This window comes from Lynx canadensis, chromosome A1 (genome assembly GCF_007474595.2).
Source record: "Lynx canadensis isolate LIC74 chromosome A1, mLynCan4.pri.v2, whole genome shotgun sequence".
NCBI lineage: Eukaryota > Metazoa > Chordata > Mammalia > Carnivora > Felidae > Lynx > Lynx canadensis.
In genome coordinates, this window is record NC_044303.2 from 1,854,206 (window position 1) to 1,870,591 (window position 16,386).

General features: G+C 40.1%; 1 protein-coding gene across 3 annotated transcripts in view; it reads right to left on the reverse strand.

The window, feature by feature from the left end:
* The window catches only part of XPO4 (exportin 4), a 113,857-nt gene extending 97,683 nt beyond the window's left edge, over positions 1-16,174 (reverse strand). Inside the window, exons 1-2 of one of the 3 annotated variants that reach the window (XM_030307578.1) lie at positions 16,049-16,174; positions 13,370-13,413 (exon numbers count right to left, since the gene is read on the reverse strand). Coding sequence is in view for 1 of the 3 variants with exons in the window: in XM_030307554.1 (XP_030163414.1) it covers positions 16,049-16,117 (69 nt within the window). In the remaining 2 variants the exon portion in view is untranslated. The remainder of the gene's footprint in view (positions 1-13,369; positions 13,414-16,048) is intronic. The other 2 variants (XM_030307554.1, XM_032591784.1) reach the window with 2 other exon arrangements.
* Positions 16,175-16,386: the final 212 nt, after the last annotated feature.

Genomic DNA, 16,386 nt, shown 5'->3' on the forward strand with positions numbered 1-16,386 from the left:
ACAACTTTGAAAAATAAAGATTAAAAAGGAAAATGCCAGGAAATATTCCAAATGTGTAAGTTTGTAAAATTCCAAAACTGATGAGAAACACTAAAAACCCAATGAATTCAAACAGAATAAAAAAGAAATCGTATTACTTACTGATACCACAGTGAAACTGAAGAATTCAAAAATCAAAAGATCTTAAAAGCAGCCAAAGGAAAAAAAGATTACCTTCAAAGAAGTAACTGACTAAAAGTACAACTTCCTAAGGGGAAACCAGATTAGAGAGAAAACAAAATAACATTTTCAGAGTACTGATGGAAAGTAACTATTACCTTAGAAATGTAGATCCAGGGAACATCTTCCAAGGATTAAAATATAACTGAAGATATGTTCCTCCAAATAAAAACTTTTACTACCGAAACACACACTTCCTTTAGGAAATTCTGAAGAAGGAAAATGATACCGGATGGAAAGCCTTAAATGCAAAGGATTATAGACAAATTAACTATGTGAATAAATCTAAGCAAATACTGATATTGTTTAAGTGATTAATTTGTGAAATTAAAACAGGTGATTAAGGGGCACCCAGGTGGTTCAGTCGGTTAAGCGTCTGACTCTTGATTTCAGCTTGGGTCATGACCTTGCAGTTCCTGAGTTCCAGACCCACACTGGGCTCTGTGCTAGCAGTGTGGATGCTGCTTGGGATTCTCTTTCTCCCTCTCTCTCTCTCTCTCTCTCTCTCTGCCCCTCCCCCACTTATGCTGTCGCTGTCTCTCTCTCTCTCTCTCTCTCTCAAAATAAATAAACTTAATTAAAAAAAAGATGATTAAGATTCTGGAAAATATATACCATGTAAGTCAGGAGAGGTGGTAAGTTCTTGCACTGTTCTGAGACAGTATATACAGATTAACTTTAAACTAAATGGAGTACACATGCTAAAACATCTGCCATGGTCAATGAAAGAATAAAAATAGAAAATAAAGAACATGCACATTAGACACCCAAACTATGGAAGGAGGAACAAAAGATTATCGAATTCTCAAAGAAGGCAAAGGAAGAACCACACACACACAAAGACAACAAAAATATGTAATTTATCAGTAATCACAAATAAATATGATAAACTAAACTGTAGATAAAAAACTGAGAGGGGCGCCTGGGTGGCGCAGTCGGTTAAGCGTCTGACTTCAGCCAGGTCACGATCTCGCGGTCCGTGAGTTCGAGCCCCGCGTCGGGCTCTGGGCTGATGGCTCAGAGCCTGGAGCCTGCTTCCGATTCTGTGTCTCCCTCTCTCTCTGCCCCTCCCCCGTTCATGCTCTGTCTCTCTCTGTCCCAAAAAATAAATAAATGTTGAAAAAAAAATTTAAAAAAAAAAAAAAAACAAAAACTGAGATTGTCAGGCTGGATTAAAAAAATCCAACTTCATGCATACAAAAAAACCAAAGGCATAGAAAGGCTGAAAATCAAGGCTGGAAAAAGACGTACCAAGCAAATTCTAATCAAAAGAAGTTAATGAAATTGATATAACTATGATAACAGCAGGAAAAAAAAACCCAGAATTTAAGAGGGGTGCCTGGGTAGCTCAGTCGGTTAAGGGTCCGACTTCAGCTCAGGTCATGATCTCCATGGTTCGTGGGTTCGAGCCCCATGTAGGGCTCTGTGCTGACGGCTCAGAGCCTGGAGCCTGCTTCAGATTCTGTGCCTCCCCCTCTCTCTGCCCCTCCCCTGCTCCTGCTCTGTCTCTCTGTCTCTCAAAAATAAATGTTAAAAAAAAAAAAGAATTTAAGATAAAATGTTACTAAAGAGAAGTGGGTCATCTAATAATCATTAAAGGGTTCACTGAAGTAGTATGTAAATAATACACAGTCTGAAATATCAATTAAGCAAAAATGAGAGGACTACGAACAAATCCACTAATGTCTCTCTCGGTAACTGCCAGCTTATGGAAACAAAAAGATTTAACAAGCTTAATTTAAGGGACATACATAACTTGCATGTTTAACTGGATATCACACATTCTTTTCAAATATATGCTGAACAAAAACTGAGAATATTCTAGGCCATAAGGCATATTCTAACAAATTTTAAGTAACCGATACATACGTAACACATTCTCACCAAGCAATTAAGTTAGAACCTGACTAAAAACAAAAACTAGAAAAATTCAAAGATGAAAGAAACAATAATGGAAAACATTAAAAATGACCCCAAAAATACTTCGTTGTTTTTAAGTTTATTTATTTATTTTTGACAAAGACAGAGACAGCGTGAGCAGAGGAGGAGCAGAGACAGAGGGACAGAAAGAATCCCAAACAGGCTCTGTCCTGTCAGCACGGAGCCTGCAAACTCATGAAACCGTGAGATCATGGCCTGAGCCAAAATCAAGAGTAAATAAATGCTTAACCCACTAAGCCACCCTTGACCCAAAATATGGTGTAGCAAAAATCTGTGATATGCACGTTGAGTGCAAGAGGAAAATGCATAGCTTTAAATGCTTGCACTGGAAATTAAGAAGGTTAAAACCAACAAGCTAAACCTCCAATGTAAGAACTTAGAAACCATAGCAGAACCCACGCAAAGAAAACACAATGAAGGCAATATTAGAGAGTAGAAAATGATGAAACAAATTATATATACAATATGTACAATAAAGATAAAAAAGCAAAAATAAAAAATAAAAAATAAAGCAAACAAAAGTTGCTTCTGTGGAATGACTAATAAAATTAATAAAACAAGATTAATCAAGGGAGGGAGAACACAATTTATAAACAGGCAATATTAAAAAAGCTTGTAACTACCTGGGTCTTGAACGATAAAGAGATAGTGAAAAAATAACAAACAACTGTATAGTGATAAACATAAAAACATATGTGATATGGACAAATTCCTAGAAAAATATAATAAAATGAACTTGAGAATAGAAAACTTGAGGCGCACCTGGTGGCTCAGTCAGTTAAGTGTCTGACTTCGGCTCAGGTCATGACCTCACAGTTCGTGAGTTTGAGCCCCGCGTCGGGCTCTATGCTGACAGCTCAGAGCCTGGAGCCTGCTTCCGATTCTGTGGCCCTCCCCCACTCACACTCTGTCTCTTTCTGTCTCTCTCTCTCTTGAGAATAAGTAAACATTAAAAAAAAAAAAAAAAAAAAGAATAGAAAACTTGAACAGTCCTGCAACTATTAAATAAATCAAATCAGTTTAAAATAGTTTTTCCTTTAAGTTCCTGATCCAGATGATTTTACCAAACAGCAGGGAATAAATCATTCCAATCCTCCAACACAAATGTCCAGAGAATACAAAAGACAGAACACTCTTTGACCCATTTTAGTTAGCATATCATCATAAATATGCAGATAACCAAAATCAGATGAGAACAACGTGAAACTTACAGGCAAACCTTACCCATGAACAGAGATGGAAAAATCTTGAGAGTTCACATACTAAATACAACAATGGAATTTTAAAAAAATAAAAATAATAATGTACACTGTGACCAAGTTAGTTTATCCCAGGACTACAAATCTGGGTTAACATTAGAAAACTGATGTCTTTGGGGCGCCTGGGTGGCGCAGTCGGTTAAGCGTCCGACTTCAGCCAGGTCACGATCTCGCGGTCCGTGAGTTCGAGCCCCGCGTCGGGCTCTGGGCTGATGGCTCAGAGCCTGGAGCCTGTTTCTGATTCTGTGTCTCCCTCTCTCTCTGCCCCTCCCCCGTTCATGCTCTGTCTCTCTCTGTCGCAAAAATAAATAAACGTTGAAAAAAAAAATTTAAAAAAAAAAAAAAAAAAAAAGAAAACTGATGTCTTTTACCACATTAACATATTAAAAGAGAAAGATATGTCATCACAAAAAATGCAGAAACATGTTTAATAAGACCCATGGCTAAGCTTTTCACAAAGTAGGAATAAGTGGAAACTTCCTTAACCAGATAAAAAGAATTCACAAAAAAACCATAACAAACATCACACTAATGTGGAGACAATAAAGGCATTCCCTTAAACTATCCACAAGTGTTAGTATACCATCAGGGTCCTGTGGACTCATTTTTTTGTTTAAAGAACGTTCTTTTTAAATTATTTTTTATTTTAAAAATTTTTTTTTTTTTTTTTTTTTTTTTGAGAAAGACCGCAAGAGGGCGGGAGAGGGGCGGAGAGAGAGGGAGAGAAAGAGTCCCAAGCAGGCCCCGTGCTGCCAGTGCAGGGCCCGATGCAGGACTGGATCTCACAAACAGTGACATCCTGATCTGAGCTGACCTCAAGAGTTGGGTACCTGGGTGGCTCAGCCAGTTAAGTGTTAAGCATCTGACTTCAGCTCAGGTCGGGACCTAACGGTTTGTGGGTTCGAGCCCCACGTCAGGCCCTGTGCTGACAGCTCAGAGCCTAGAAGTCTCCCTCTCTCTCTTCCCCTCCCCCGCTTACACTCTGTCTCTCTCTCTCAAAAATAAATAACCACTTACAAAAAATTAAAAAAAAAAAAAAGAGCTGGAGGCTTAACCTATGGAGCCACTCAGGAGCCCTTAATAAGCAAGTTTTTGGTTTGTTTTTTTTTTTTTAAGAACTATTTGTAATGCTGGCTATTTTGTAATTTTTGTTTCTTCTTAGCAGTATTAAAAACAATTTTTTTTTTTTTAGTTTATTTATTTTGAAAGTGACAGAGAGAGTCTGTGTGAGTGGGAGAGAGGCAGAGAGAGAGGGAGTGACAGAATCCCAAGCAGGCTCCACACTGTCAGCACAGAGCTCCATGCAGGGCTCAAATTTACACACTGTGAGATCATGACCTAGCTGAAATCAAGAGTCAGAAGCTTAACTGATGGAGCCACCCAGGCGCCCCTCTTAGAGGTATTTCAAAGAATAAATAGAAAATTTACTTTTTAAAAATTAGAATCAAACTCATTCTAATTTGAAGTCACTTATGAACCTACTAGACCCTTTTCTAAGATTCATAATGGGATCTTAGCCATCTTATTTTTATTACTTTTTTTTAATGTTTGTTTATTTTTGAGAGAGAGAAAGAGAGCAGGGGAGGGGAAGAGAGGGAGGGGGACACAGAATCCGAAGCAGGCTTTACGCTCTGAGCTGTCAGCCCAGAGCCTAACGTGGGGCTTGAATCACAAGATGCGAGATCATGACCTGAGCCGAAGTCGGACACTTAACCGACTGAGACACCCAGGCGCCCCAGCAATCATATTTTTAAATATCTTGAAATATTTTGTCCTTTCACCATTCTAAGGACTATGTCATCAGAACTCATCAATTATTCCCAACTATGTTAAGGCTAAAATAAGAACAAAATTTAAAAGTAAGAAATGATTAAATCGCCTAGAAAAGTAATGCAATAGAAAATAAATAGCAAAATAAATCAACACTCAGTTGTTTAAATTAGTTTAAATTAAATTAAATTAAAAATTTAATTCCTCAGGTGCACTGGCCACATTTCTAGTGTTTAATAGCCAAGTGTTACTAATGGTTATCACGTTAGACAACACAGATATAGAAAATCCTATCACTGCAGAAAATTCTAATGGACAGACTCTATTAATGATGATAAAATTGATCATATAAATGTAATCTCAGAAGCACCTGGGTGGCTCAGTCGGTTAAACGTCTGGACTTGATCTCGGCTCAGGTCATGATCTCAGGGTTCACAGGACCAAGCCCCACATCACGCTCTGTGCTGACAGTGCAGAGCCTGCTTGGGATTCACTCTCTCTCTCTCTCTCTCTCTCTCTCTCTCCCTCTCTCTCTGCCCTCCCTGCCCCTTTGTATGCACTCTCAAAATAAACATATAAACTTAAAAAAAAATCTCAGACCCTGTGTCTATAGATGACAATGTTCCAGATCACTGGTTCTCAACTGAGGCAATTTTGATCCCCCAGGGGATGTCTGGCAATGTCTAGAGACACTTCTGTTGTCACAACTGGGAAGTGCTACTGGCAACTAGTGAACCAGGGTTAAGGATGCTGCTAAAAATACCTGATGCACACAGCACACCACAGCAAGAATTATCCAGCCCAAAACGTCAACAGTGGCAAAGATGAGAAACCTTGTCCTAGTTTTCTAGAGAACACAAGAATCAATGAATGAACTATATACTTCCAAGAACAAGAAGGAAATGATAGTATCCTCATCCCGTCAGTCATTACACAAGAATCACCTCATTACCCAATACTCCGTAATGAGAACATGGATCAACTTGTTCTGCTCAGAGGATATGTGACACTTTTTTTTATTCTTACTCTTTAACGAGGTCTGCATAAAAAATTGCTTGATGGAGTTTGTTAAGTGGGCAAGTGTAACAAGGCAGGTGTGTATACAAAGGTGATGAAAAATTCACTGTCTTGATCATTCTAATTAGCGTTTACAAACCTAAAAAAGTTATAATTATGATGCAAAGGAACACGGTCACCTTCTCTTCATCAATGTGCCACCAACGTTTGCAAAAGTATCTGTTTTGATGATTCTAGAGCAAGGATCAGAATTACAAGGTAAAACCTGTTAAAGATACAACATCTGACATCTAGTATCAGCACCTACTGCATTTTAACAGTGGCAATGCCATAACCAGAAGTAATGACAGAACCTAGGAGAATTACATGAAACCTGGAATCGGTATTTACCAATCAGAAGAACGCAAAGAGACACAGGGCCACACTCTAGACGTGTGCTGCCCAATATGGAGGTCACTATCCACCACATGTGGCTATTGACATGAATTAAAATTTTAGCTCCTCCATGCCACTAGTCCCATTTCAAGTGCTCGATGGCCACCTGTCACCAGCCGCTACTGTACTGGAGAGTGCAGATACAAAACATTTCCATCAACCCAGAAAGTTCTGCCGGCACTACTCTAGAAGAAATTTAATCAACTGAACAACTATTTCCCGAGTGCTGACTTACAAGCTTACCTTGACTCATGTGCTTTGATGCAGTGCTATCCAATACATTAAAGTACATGTGCCAGGCATTACCCTAAACACTTTCCTTTTAATGTAAATGAAATCGTTTAATTCTCACATTAACTGCACGAGATAGATATTACGATTTTTCTATTGTAGAGACGAAGAAACAGATGCACAGAGGTTAACTGACTTGCCAGATGTCGCACAGCTACTTGGAGGTTAGAGCCAAGAAGAATCCAAACAGTCTGGCTCCAGAGCTGCTGTGTTATACTCAATTTCTTTTTTTTTCAACTTTTTTTTTTTTTTTAATTTATTTTTGGGACAGAGAGAGACAGAGCATGAACGGGGGAGGGGCAGAGAGAGAGGGAGACACAGAATCGGAAACAGGCTCCAGGTTCCGAGCCATCAGCCCAGAGCCTGACGCGGGGCTTGAACTCACGGACCGCGAGATCGTGACCTGGCTGAAGTCGGACGCTTAACCGACTGCGCCACCCAGGCGCCCCTCAATTTCTAAATTTCAACAATTTCTCATGTGTCTAATAAAGCAACAGGGTGACTTTTCTAATATCTCATCCAAGTAGCTTACTATCACACTACTACTGTTATCTAATTAGTCCTCTAGCCCAGCCACAAACCACAGAATAAAGACAGACCAGCTTTCTAACATTATTAATTTTATCCAGAGTGAGGTCAAATAATTTTATATTAAAACAGAGACATTATGAATCACAATAAAATTTCTGTTAACTTCTAAGGAAAAAGTTGAGAAATTTGGGGCTTCTATAAGCTATTGCAGGATACTCCCAGCTTCCCCGAAATATATATTCACTCTCCTTTACCGAAATATATATTCACTCTCCTTTACCGTAAGAGTCACTGTGGCGTTAAACACTTTTTTAGAATATTAATGTCCCCCATCCCTCCTCCCAGCTTTTTGATTATAATCTCATCATCTCTTTGCTGCACAATTTTAACAGCCTCCTAACTGGTCTTCCTACCTCACATTGCTTCCCTCAGTCAGATTTTCACATATGGAACCACAGATCTGACAAGTCACACTACTGGGGACATTCAAGCTGAATTATTGTGGCAAATAAGGCCTTAAGATAACTCAGCCCCTTGCCTGCTTCCCTAGGCTCATCACAAAGTACTCCCTTCCTCATTTATTTGTACACACTTTTTTCATTCAACAAATATTACTGAGCAAATACTATGTGCAAACAAGCTAACACATATTAGAGTCTAGCAAAGGAGACCAACATTTATTTGTTAATCACACAAATGAATGTAAAATCTCAAATGTGCTAGGTGTTATGAAAGAACTACACAGTTATCTAAGAGTAGGACACATAAGTCTCACCTTTCAGAGAAGCTGAAGAAGGCCTTCCTGAGAAAGTGACCATGGAGAGACCTGAAGGCTTAGATGAAAGTGAAGAATATTCTAGGCAGAGGGAAAGATATATGAAAGGTCCTGAGGCAGAATGAAGAACAGGAGAAAGACTGAAAGAGAACTAGTATGGCTGATGCAGAGAAAAAGCAGAAGAAGGTTTCTAAGAAGCCGAAAAGACAAAACTTACTCAGAGCCTTGCAAAGAGCAAGCACTAAAAAAACCTCAATTCAAACCTGGGTAATCTGCCTCTGAAACCTACTCCTGTGTTATCTGCCTTCCCCTACAGCAGTCTGTTCATATTATTTCAGCCCATAAATTATTACCAAATGCTCACTATATGCCAGGCAATGTGGTTCAGACACAACCATGAGTCAATGATAAGCAAAAATAAACAGAACCCCTGTCCTCGTGAAGCTTACAATCCAGTAGTCAATTGTATAATCAAATAAATAGCATAAAATGGCAGGTGTAATAAATATCACTAAAGTGGATGGAGCTATGAAAAAATAATGTACCCTAAGAGTGGTCAGGCTACTTTGATAAAATAAACAACTACATTAAGATCTGAAGAATTAAACGTTAACTAGGCAGAAAAAGGAGAAGGGTGTTCCAAGCCAAGAGAAGACATACACGTAAGGGCCTGGAAGGAGCGTATCAAATGTGATGGCCTGAAGCCCAGCATGCTATAGCCAAAGGCCAGCTTCCTGGATGTGTGACCTGTGCAGTCTCACAGGGTCCAACCCTCAACAGGGCCCCTGGCTTAATGTGACACTCAGCTGTCACCGTCCTGAAATTCTTAATGATTTTATTTCCGAACTTGTGTTTCAAAGCCCAATTTTATTTGCTAGCAAGATTATGCTTAACTAGCACCCATTAAACACATCTGCAGAAATGGGATGGCCTGACTTATAAATTAAATTTTATTCACCTTGAGCCATGATACAGCTTTTAGTTTTCTTTGAGATAAAAAATGAACAGTCAAGAAGGCAGTCACAGATTTTAAAAACACATGCAATATTCAATCTTATCAGAATGACATTAATTATATGTGATTCAATGTTTTATATTGTAAAAAATTCAACCTATATGGAAACATAGAAAGGACTCTTGCCACTTCCAATCCCATTCTCTAGACAGCCATTCTTAAAAGTTTAGCATACATGGGGTGCGTGGGTGGCTCAGTCAGTTAAGTGTCCAACTTCTGCTCAGGTCATAATCTCACGGTTCATGAGCAGTTAGACTGCTTCGAATTCTGTGTGTCCCTCTCTCTCTGCCCCTCCCCAGCTCGCACTCTGTCTCTCTCTCAAAAAATAAACATTAAAAAAAAAAAAAACCTCTAAAAAAAAGAATATCACCACTATTTTTATTGTACTTTCCCCCCCAATTCCTAGTTTATTAAGTTTGACGTAAAATGCTGTTAAACTTTATCAACTGCCTTTGGGGTATCTATGATTGCAAAGGTCTTTTCACATTTCTCCAGATCACTGGCTATGTTCCAATTAGTGGGGTTTAACACAAATCCAACTGCAAAATACACACTTAATTGAATTTTAAATAAAAATTCCCCACTAACTAGTTTTTTTTTTTAAAAAAAAGAATTATATTAGTGGGTGATGGGATGAGCACTGGGTTTTGTACGGAAACCAATTTGACAATAAATTATATTTAATATAAAAAAAAGAATTATACTAGTGCCAGTATTCCAATATCCAGTGCCACAGCAGACAAAACTGAAGTAAATAAAAATGCTTACTCAATATAAAGCATCTTTCCAATAAAAAAAGTAAATGCTACAATCAAAATTCTTAAATTTATGACATGTGCATCACTGATCAGAAAAAAGTAAAAGCACTTATACATAGGATGGGCTCAGGAAACACCAACTGTTAAACAAATGTTCAAATATTCCCGAAGTAGGGCATTTGGTTCTCTCAGACCTTCATGCAAATGTAGGTCTACCTGAGATACCACTATCCAACTGGAAACTTCCAAATTGTCGGCCATTGACAACTCAGCTTAAGGATTACCTGTTCCAAGAGCCCTTCCCAAGGTCCCCACCTCAATCTGAGACAGCTGTCCCTCCTCTGTACTCTCACAGAGCACTACTTTAGCCTTTCATTGTGTTACTTATCAGCTGCTGATAGTTTTGCCTTTCTCCCTCATTAGACTATACTCTCCTTTCTAGACAGGTCTTTCTCCTATCTCCTTAGCACACAGAGCATTATGCCTAGCAAACACATACTGAAAAAACGCTCCAGAATGGGTGAGTGGCCAGAGACTTAATTCCAGATCCAAAGTAGCTCTGTGACCACAGGCAAATCACTTGCCATCTCTGAATCTCAGATTTTCTTTATTAAGCTTCATATCTCTTCTATTTCCTTCACAGGATTGATGTGAGAATCAGATAAGAATTTTTGGTATCGCACTACAATTTTGTAGATGCTTTCAATTTTTTTTTTATAACGTTTTATTTTATTTTTGAGACAGAAAGAGACAGAGCATGAACGGGGGAGGGGCAGAGAGAGAGGGAGACACAGAATCGGAAACGGGCTCCAGGCTCCGAGCCATCAGCCCAGAGCCCGACGCGGGGCTCGAACTCACGGACCGCGAGATCGTGACCTGAGCTGAAGTCAGCCGCTTAACCGACTGAGCCACCCAGGCGCCCCTGTAGATGCTTTCAAAATAGTAACTAGATTCCACCACAATAAAAACCATGAAAACCAGTCATGAATCTCTAATGAAAGCTGTATTTATATTTATTAAATCCATTTTGGTTTAAAAAAATACAGTAAATTATTTTTCTATGAAGTATCAGTTAACATATGTACTCCATACCTTCTTATGTCAGCGCTATGCAGACTCGCGAAGGGCAATCCCTAAGAGCTCAAGTGAGCCAGGAAAACAAAACCAAGGAAATTCAAGAATATAAACAAATAAAGCACTCTTTGGGTTTATTATTCAAATGAATGTGATATTAATATTAAAAGAATACATTTTCCATTAGGATGTCTCTAAAATCAAAACACACCCTACATTTTATATCTGTTTATGCACACACACAAAATGGAAACAAACTTCCTTTAAAATTCATTTACAATTAAAAAGAATTTTTAAATTCATTTACAATGAAGTGAACAGAGAAAAGCACAGGAACATATGGATTGTACAATTTTCACTGATGTAAAAAAAAAATACTTTTTTTATTTTGAGAGAGAGCGCACTAATGCACGCATGAGCATAGAGGGGCAGAGAGAGAGAGAGAGAGAGAGAGAGAGAGAGAGAGAGAGAACCCCAAGCAGGATTCACTGTCAGCACAGAACCCAACACAGGGCTCAATCTCATGAACCGTGAGATCATGACCTGAGCCGAAAACAAGAGCTGGACACTCAACCAACTGCACCCCCCAGGCACCCCAATCCGTTTTTTAAAAATACATTTAAAAAATGATATGTGTCCTTCTTTGGGGAGAGGTGGGAGGGAAGAGTTATGCAGCCTCAGAACATGGTCCCTGTCACCCCTTGGTCCCAGCTACAAGGTTTAGATGTGATTCTGTTAACCCTGGGGCCTACCAGTTCTACACATCCTGCGTGCTGGATGCATCTACAAACGTAAAATTGCTATCAGCATTATAGAGGCTGTGTTAGTCTTGTGCTGGTCCCATTGATTTATGATTACCCACAAATAAATGTTTACATGTTGAAAAAGAAACAAAAAAATAAAATAAAAAATAAACATGACGTATGCTCTTATATGCCTAGAGATTATTTAATTTTTTTTTTAATGTTTATTTATTTTGGAGAGAGAGATACAGAGCGTGATCGGGGTAGGAGCAGAGAGAGAGGGAGACACAGAATCCGAAGCAGACTCCAGGCTCTGAGCTGTCAGCACAGAACCCGACGCGGGACTCGAACCACCAACTGCGAGATCATGACCTGAGCCGAAGTCGGGCGCCCAAGTGACTGAGCCACCCAGGTGTCCCTATGCTCAGAGATTTCTAATACACGCACCCAAGAAACAGAACTGTCTGAAGAGATGGAACAGGAGCTTAGGGAACTTTTACGTTCCCCTGTACACCCTTCTGCGCAGCTTGAATTTTTTACTATTCAGAAGGCATCTCCAAGATTTCTAAAATTAAGAATATTTATAGCATTCTCATTAACATAAAAAAGGAAAAACTATATAATGGGTATTATAAAAGCACAGGAAAAAAGGTATATTCAAATTTAATATGGATTGCTTAAGGAGGCAGACTGAGAGTGGGGAAAGGAAGAAGAGAGAGACTCGTTATTCTATGTATTTGTGTGCTGTTGCTGTATTTTAAAATAATATCTTCCAGTACTGCTGTTATAATTTTAAATAACAGAAAATGTGTCTACAACATCACATTTTCAGGTCTGTAATGTAACCTGCTAAATTCATGCAGTCAGAGATAAGACTCTTACTGATAAGAATGTTATTAGCACAGAAGTACGATCCACATTACTTACTCTAGTATGCATTTAATATCCTCTCAAAAATTCAGGGTTGGGTATCTTAAACAAAAAGCTGGTAACTGAAATCTTTTTTGGGGAAGAAATGTTCAGCACCTACTTACATAACTTTCCATTTGCACAATGTTTTCAGAATAACTTCACCTGCACAGTTACTAACCTACAAAAAGTCCATCCTCATTCTAGTTTGTTCACCTCAAATTTATTTTCTAGCAAGTAACCTCGCTTGAATCAGAAGATTAAGCAGTATTTACAAGAATCTATAGAAAATGCTCCCTATCACTATTTGAAGCAGAGGAAAATCACTCTTTATGGTGAGATCTATAAGATCAATGAGTATATTTTTCCCTCTAAAGGTCTAATACACGATTTGGCAGCTTATCCAATAACCTAATTAGGACTGAATATAGATGTTTGCAAAGAAGCAACTGCAATATCCAAAAACACATTTCAAAATTTCCCACCAAGCAATCAAATGTAACATTTATGGTATTATAAATACGTTGACTTTAAGAAGCAACATGATTGAGTAAAAAAAAAATTTTAAGTTCTGAAACAGGAGTGATCTAGGTTCTGAATCACTCTTATCACTAATTTGTTCTGTGACCTACCTTTGGCAAGTCACTTCTACCTCTTTGAACCTCAGTTTCCCCATCTGTAGAATGGAAGGGAGAATACTTAGACTAGGTGCTTATTGCTCAGGGTCTCTACTTCCTTAGAAAAGCTGATAAAAATCTATAAACCCTATTACCAAAAACATATGTTTGCATCAAAAAATTTGTTTTAATTTCCTTCTGATAGCCATTGTGGACTCTCTAAGACCTGTGTACTAAATAAAGATGTCTTGAGATTCTCCCGCATACTAAAATTCGATGCCAATTTTCATAAAAGAAGTCTATGGACTACCAAATGAAAAAACTAAGCAAAGTGATTGTGAAAGACATCACTAATTACTTTGAATCCCAAAACATAGTAACAACTAAAATATATAGCAATTTCCTATAAGCGATATTTCTTCAGATGGATAAATGCTAAAACCATTCACCCTTTTAAAAGGTATCTTCATGCTTAACAGTCGAGGATTTAACAATCTTAACTATTCCCAAATGAATTAATATATTAGCTTTCTAGTCCCACTTCCCTTTAGGTTAAGAACCACAAACTGGTAACAGACAGACTTGAGTTGAAGTTCCCACTCTACCACTTTCCTCGAAAATTTGGGTAAATTACTTAGCATCTCCATGTTTGAGTCTCTTAATCTATAAAAGGAAAATGAAAGTAATAATAACCACCTCATACTTAGTAAGGATTAAAGTTAACGTACGTAGAGCGCTTGGCATAGTGCCTGGCACACAGTAAGCACTTAATAAAGTGAACTGTTATTACTAGTAATAAACTGGAATACAGCTTTCGTGTTGAGAAATAACGCCATAATTGTTACTTACACATTTGTGAATAGTAAGTGGAAGCTTCCCAAAACAAATTTCCTAATTTTAGTAACTTTTTTTTCAGTACTTTACTCTGGAAAGATTAAAAAGTATGTAAACGGATATCTACACAACATATATAAGAAGTGGTGAGATAGAGTGGAAACAGCCCCAACTTTAGAGCCAGACAGATCTGAGTTCTGAACCTAAATCATCAACTTAGTAATTATGTAACCTGTGCCACTTAAACTTTCTCTCTCAACCCTGTAAAGCTGTTGCCAGGATTAATAGAGTATGTAAAGCATCAAACACAGTATCTGGCGTGTAGTATGCACTCAATAAACAGTACTTACTACTTACTATTCTTCTCAGCTACTCCGTTACAGATGATAAAACTAGCTCTGCCAAGGAAGAGGGAAGGTACTAGCAAACACAAATGCTAATTAATATTCAGGCCAGTGATGAAAGACACTAATTTTATCTTATCAGTGTCAGAACTAAAGCAATGCTTTTGGGGGTCACATACTCCTTCCAGAGCCTAATACAAATAGAGTCCCTGGCTCTTAGAAATTTTTTCAGATGTTTCAGGAAACACCATGTCAGGGATTTTAAGAACCTTGTATTAAGGGGGAATACTAGCTAGTTTTTTTCTGGACTTAACTTGCAAGAGTCTGAAAACTTTATCTACTCAGTTCTGTGACTAAAAGATTCACTTAGCTTTGCTCATAACGAAGCAAATATATCCTACTTTCATTAGACTTCTCAATTTCGTTAGCTAAATTTCATGCGCTATCTGGTGTTGCGTGTGAAAACAAAACTTTATAAATCCAACTAGAAACTATGCTAGAATTAGTTCAAACACTTTTAAATGTGATGTTCGAACACATAATCCAAGCACTGAACCAAAAGGAAAAATGTTCAAAAAAACACCGAATCTGGCTGTATTAGATTCTTGGAAAGGCTGGATCAATTCAAGCAATTTACTGAGCCTCTAACTTCCAACAAACATCTACAAACGCGGAGATCAAAACTTACAAAAACAAAACCGAGCCAAAAAATGCACACGCAGTTTACGAGTAACTGAATATGGGTTATCCTTACTCCTACTCCCTGCGTGGATTATTTTCTTTAAATCCCTCTACTCAGCCTCCTCAAACGCCCTGGGTAAATAACCTACTCATCAAACTGTTCACTGTACAGTGTAAGAACGAAGTCAACGAGCACCTTAGATTCAGCTCTCCTCAATGTGCGACCCACAGGGAGCTTGGTACTTAATAAAGTTTTGCCCCAATGACCTTGGTCCCAAAGATTCCCCTCCCTCCCTCCCTCCCTCTCCGTCCTCCCACGTGCTGGCGGCTGCGGTTACCCCAGAGGTGGCAGGTCAGAGAAAGAGCTTGAGGACCCGAAGGCTCGGAGGAAACCAGCGTTGCTAAGAGCACCTGGGCTGGGCTGTCCCTTCCTTTGTGGCACCAACTCCCCAGCGGCGTACGCACTGCCCCCGACCAGAGCCCTGCGGGGATGACCGGGACCTCGCTCCCCGCGCCTCGCTCTCGACCCAGGCTGCGGGGCAGGGCGTACGGTGAAGACCGTGGCACAGGAAACCCTCTTTCCTACGGCACCATGTTCCGTCGCCCGGCTGGGGTGCCAGACACCTGGGCGATGAGGACAGCCCCGGGAAGCGGGGGGAACGAAGGCAAGAGGAAAGTAGGATGGAGAATCCTGCGCCACGCCACCGCCACCTCCACTTCCAGGGCTCCCTGGAGGCCCTGGCCGGTCGCCGGCCCAGCGGGCGGGAAGGCCTGGCACGGCAAGGCCAGCCAGAGGCCCGCAGATGCCGGGGTCCGGGGGTCGCGGCGTACTCACCATCAGAACTTTGGCCGCGTTCTCCAGCTGAGCGATCACTTCTGGGGGCCCCAGCGCCGCCGCCATCATGGTCTCTCTTCAATGACGCGCCATGCGCTGCATTATGGGAGCGGGCGCCGCGGCCGGCCAATCGCCGCAGCGACCCCGGAGCCTCACGCGCTCCCAGAGGCCGTCGCAGCCGCGGTTGACGCCGGCGTCGCGGCCCCCGCGGGCCTGACCTGGCCGCCGGGTTTGGGGCCGTGGGAAGGCGAAGAGCGGGAGGCGGGCCGCCTCGTTAGGGCTGGGGGCGCGCCCGCCGTCCCGTACCGGGCGAGAGGCCTGGGCGGTCGGCCCGGGCG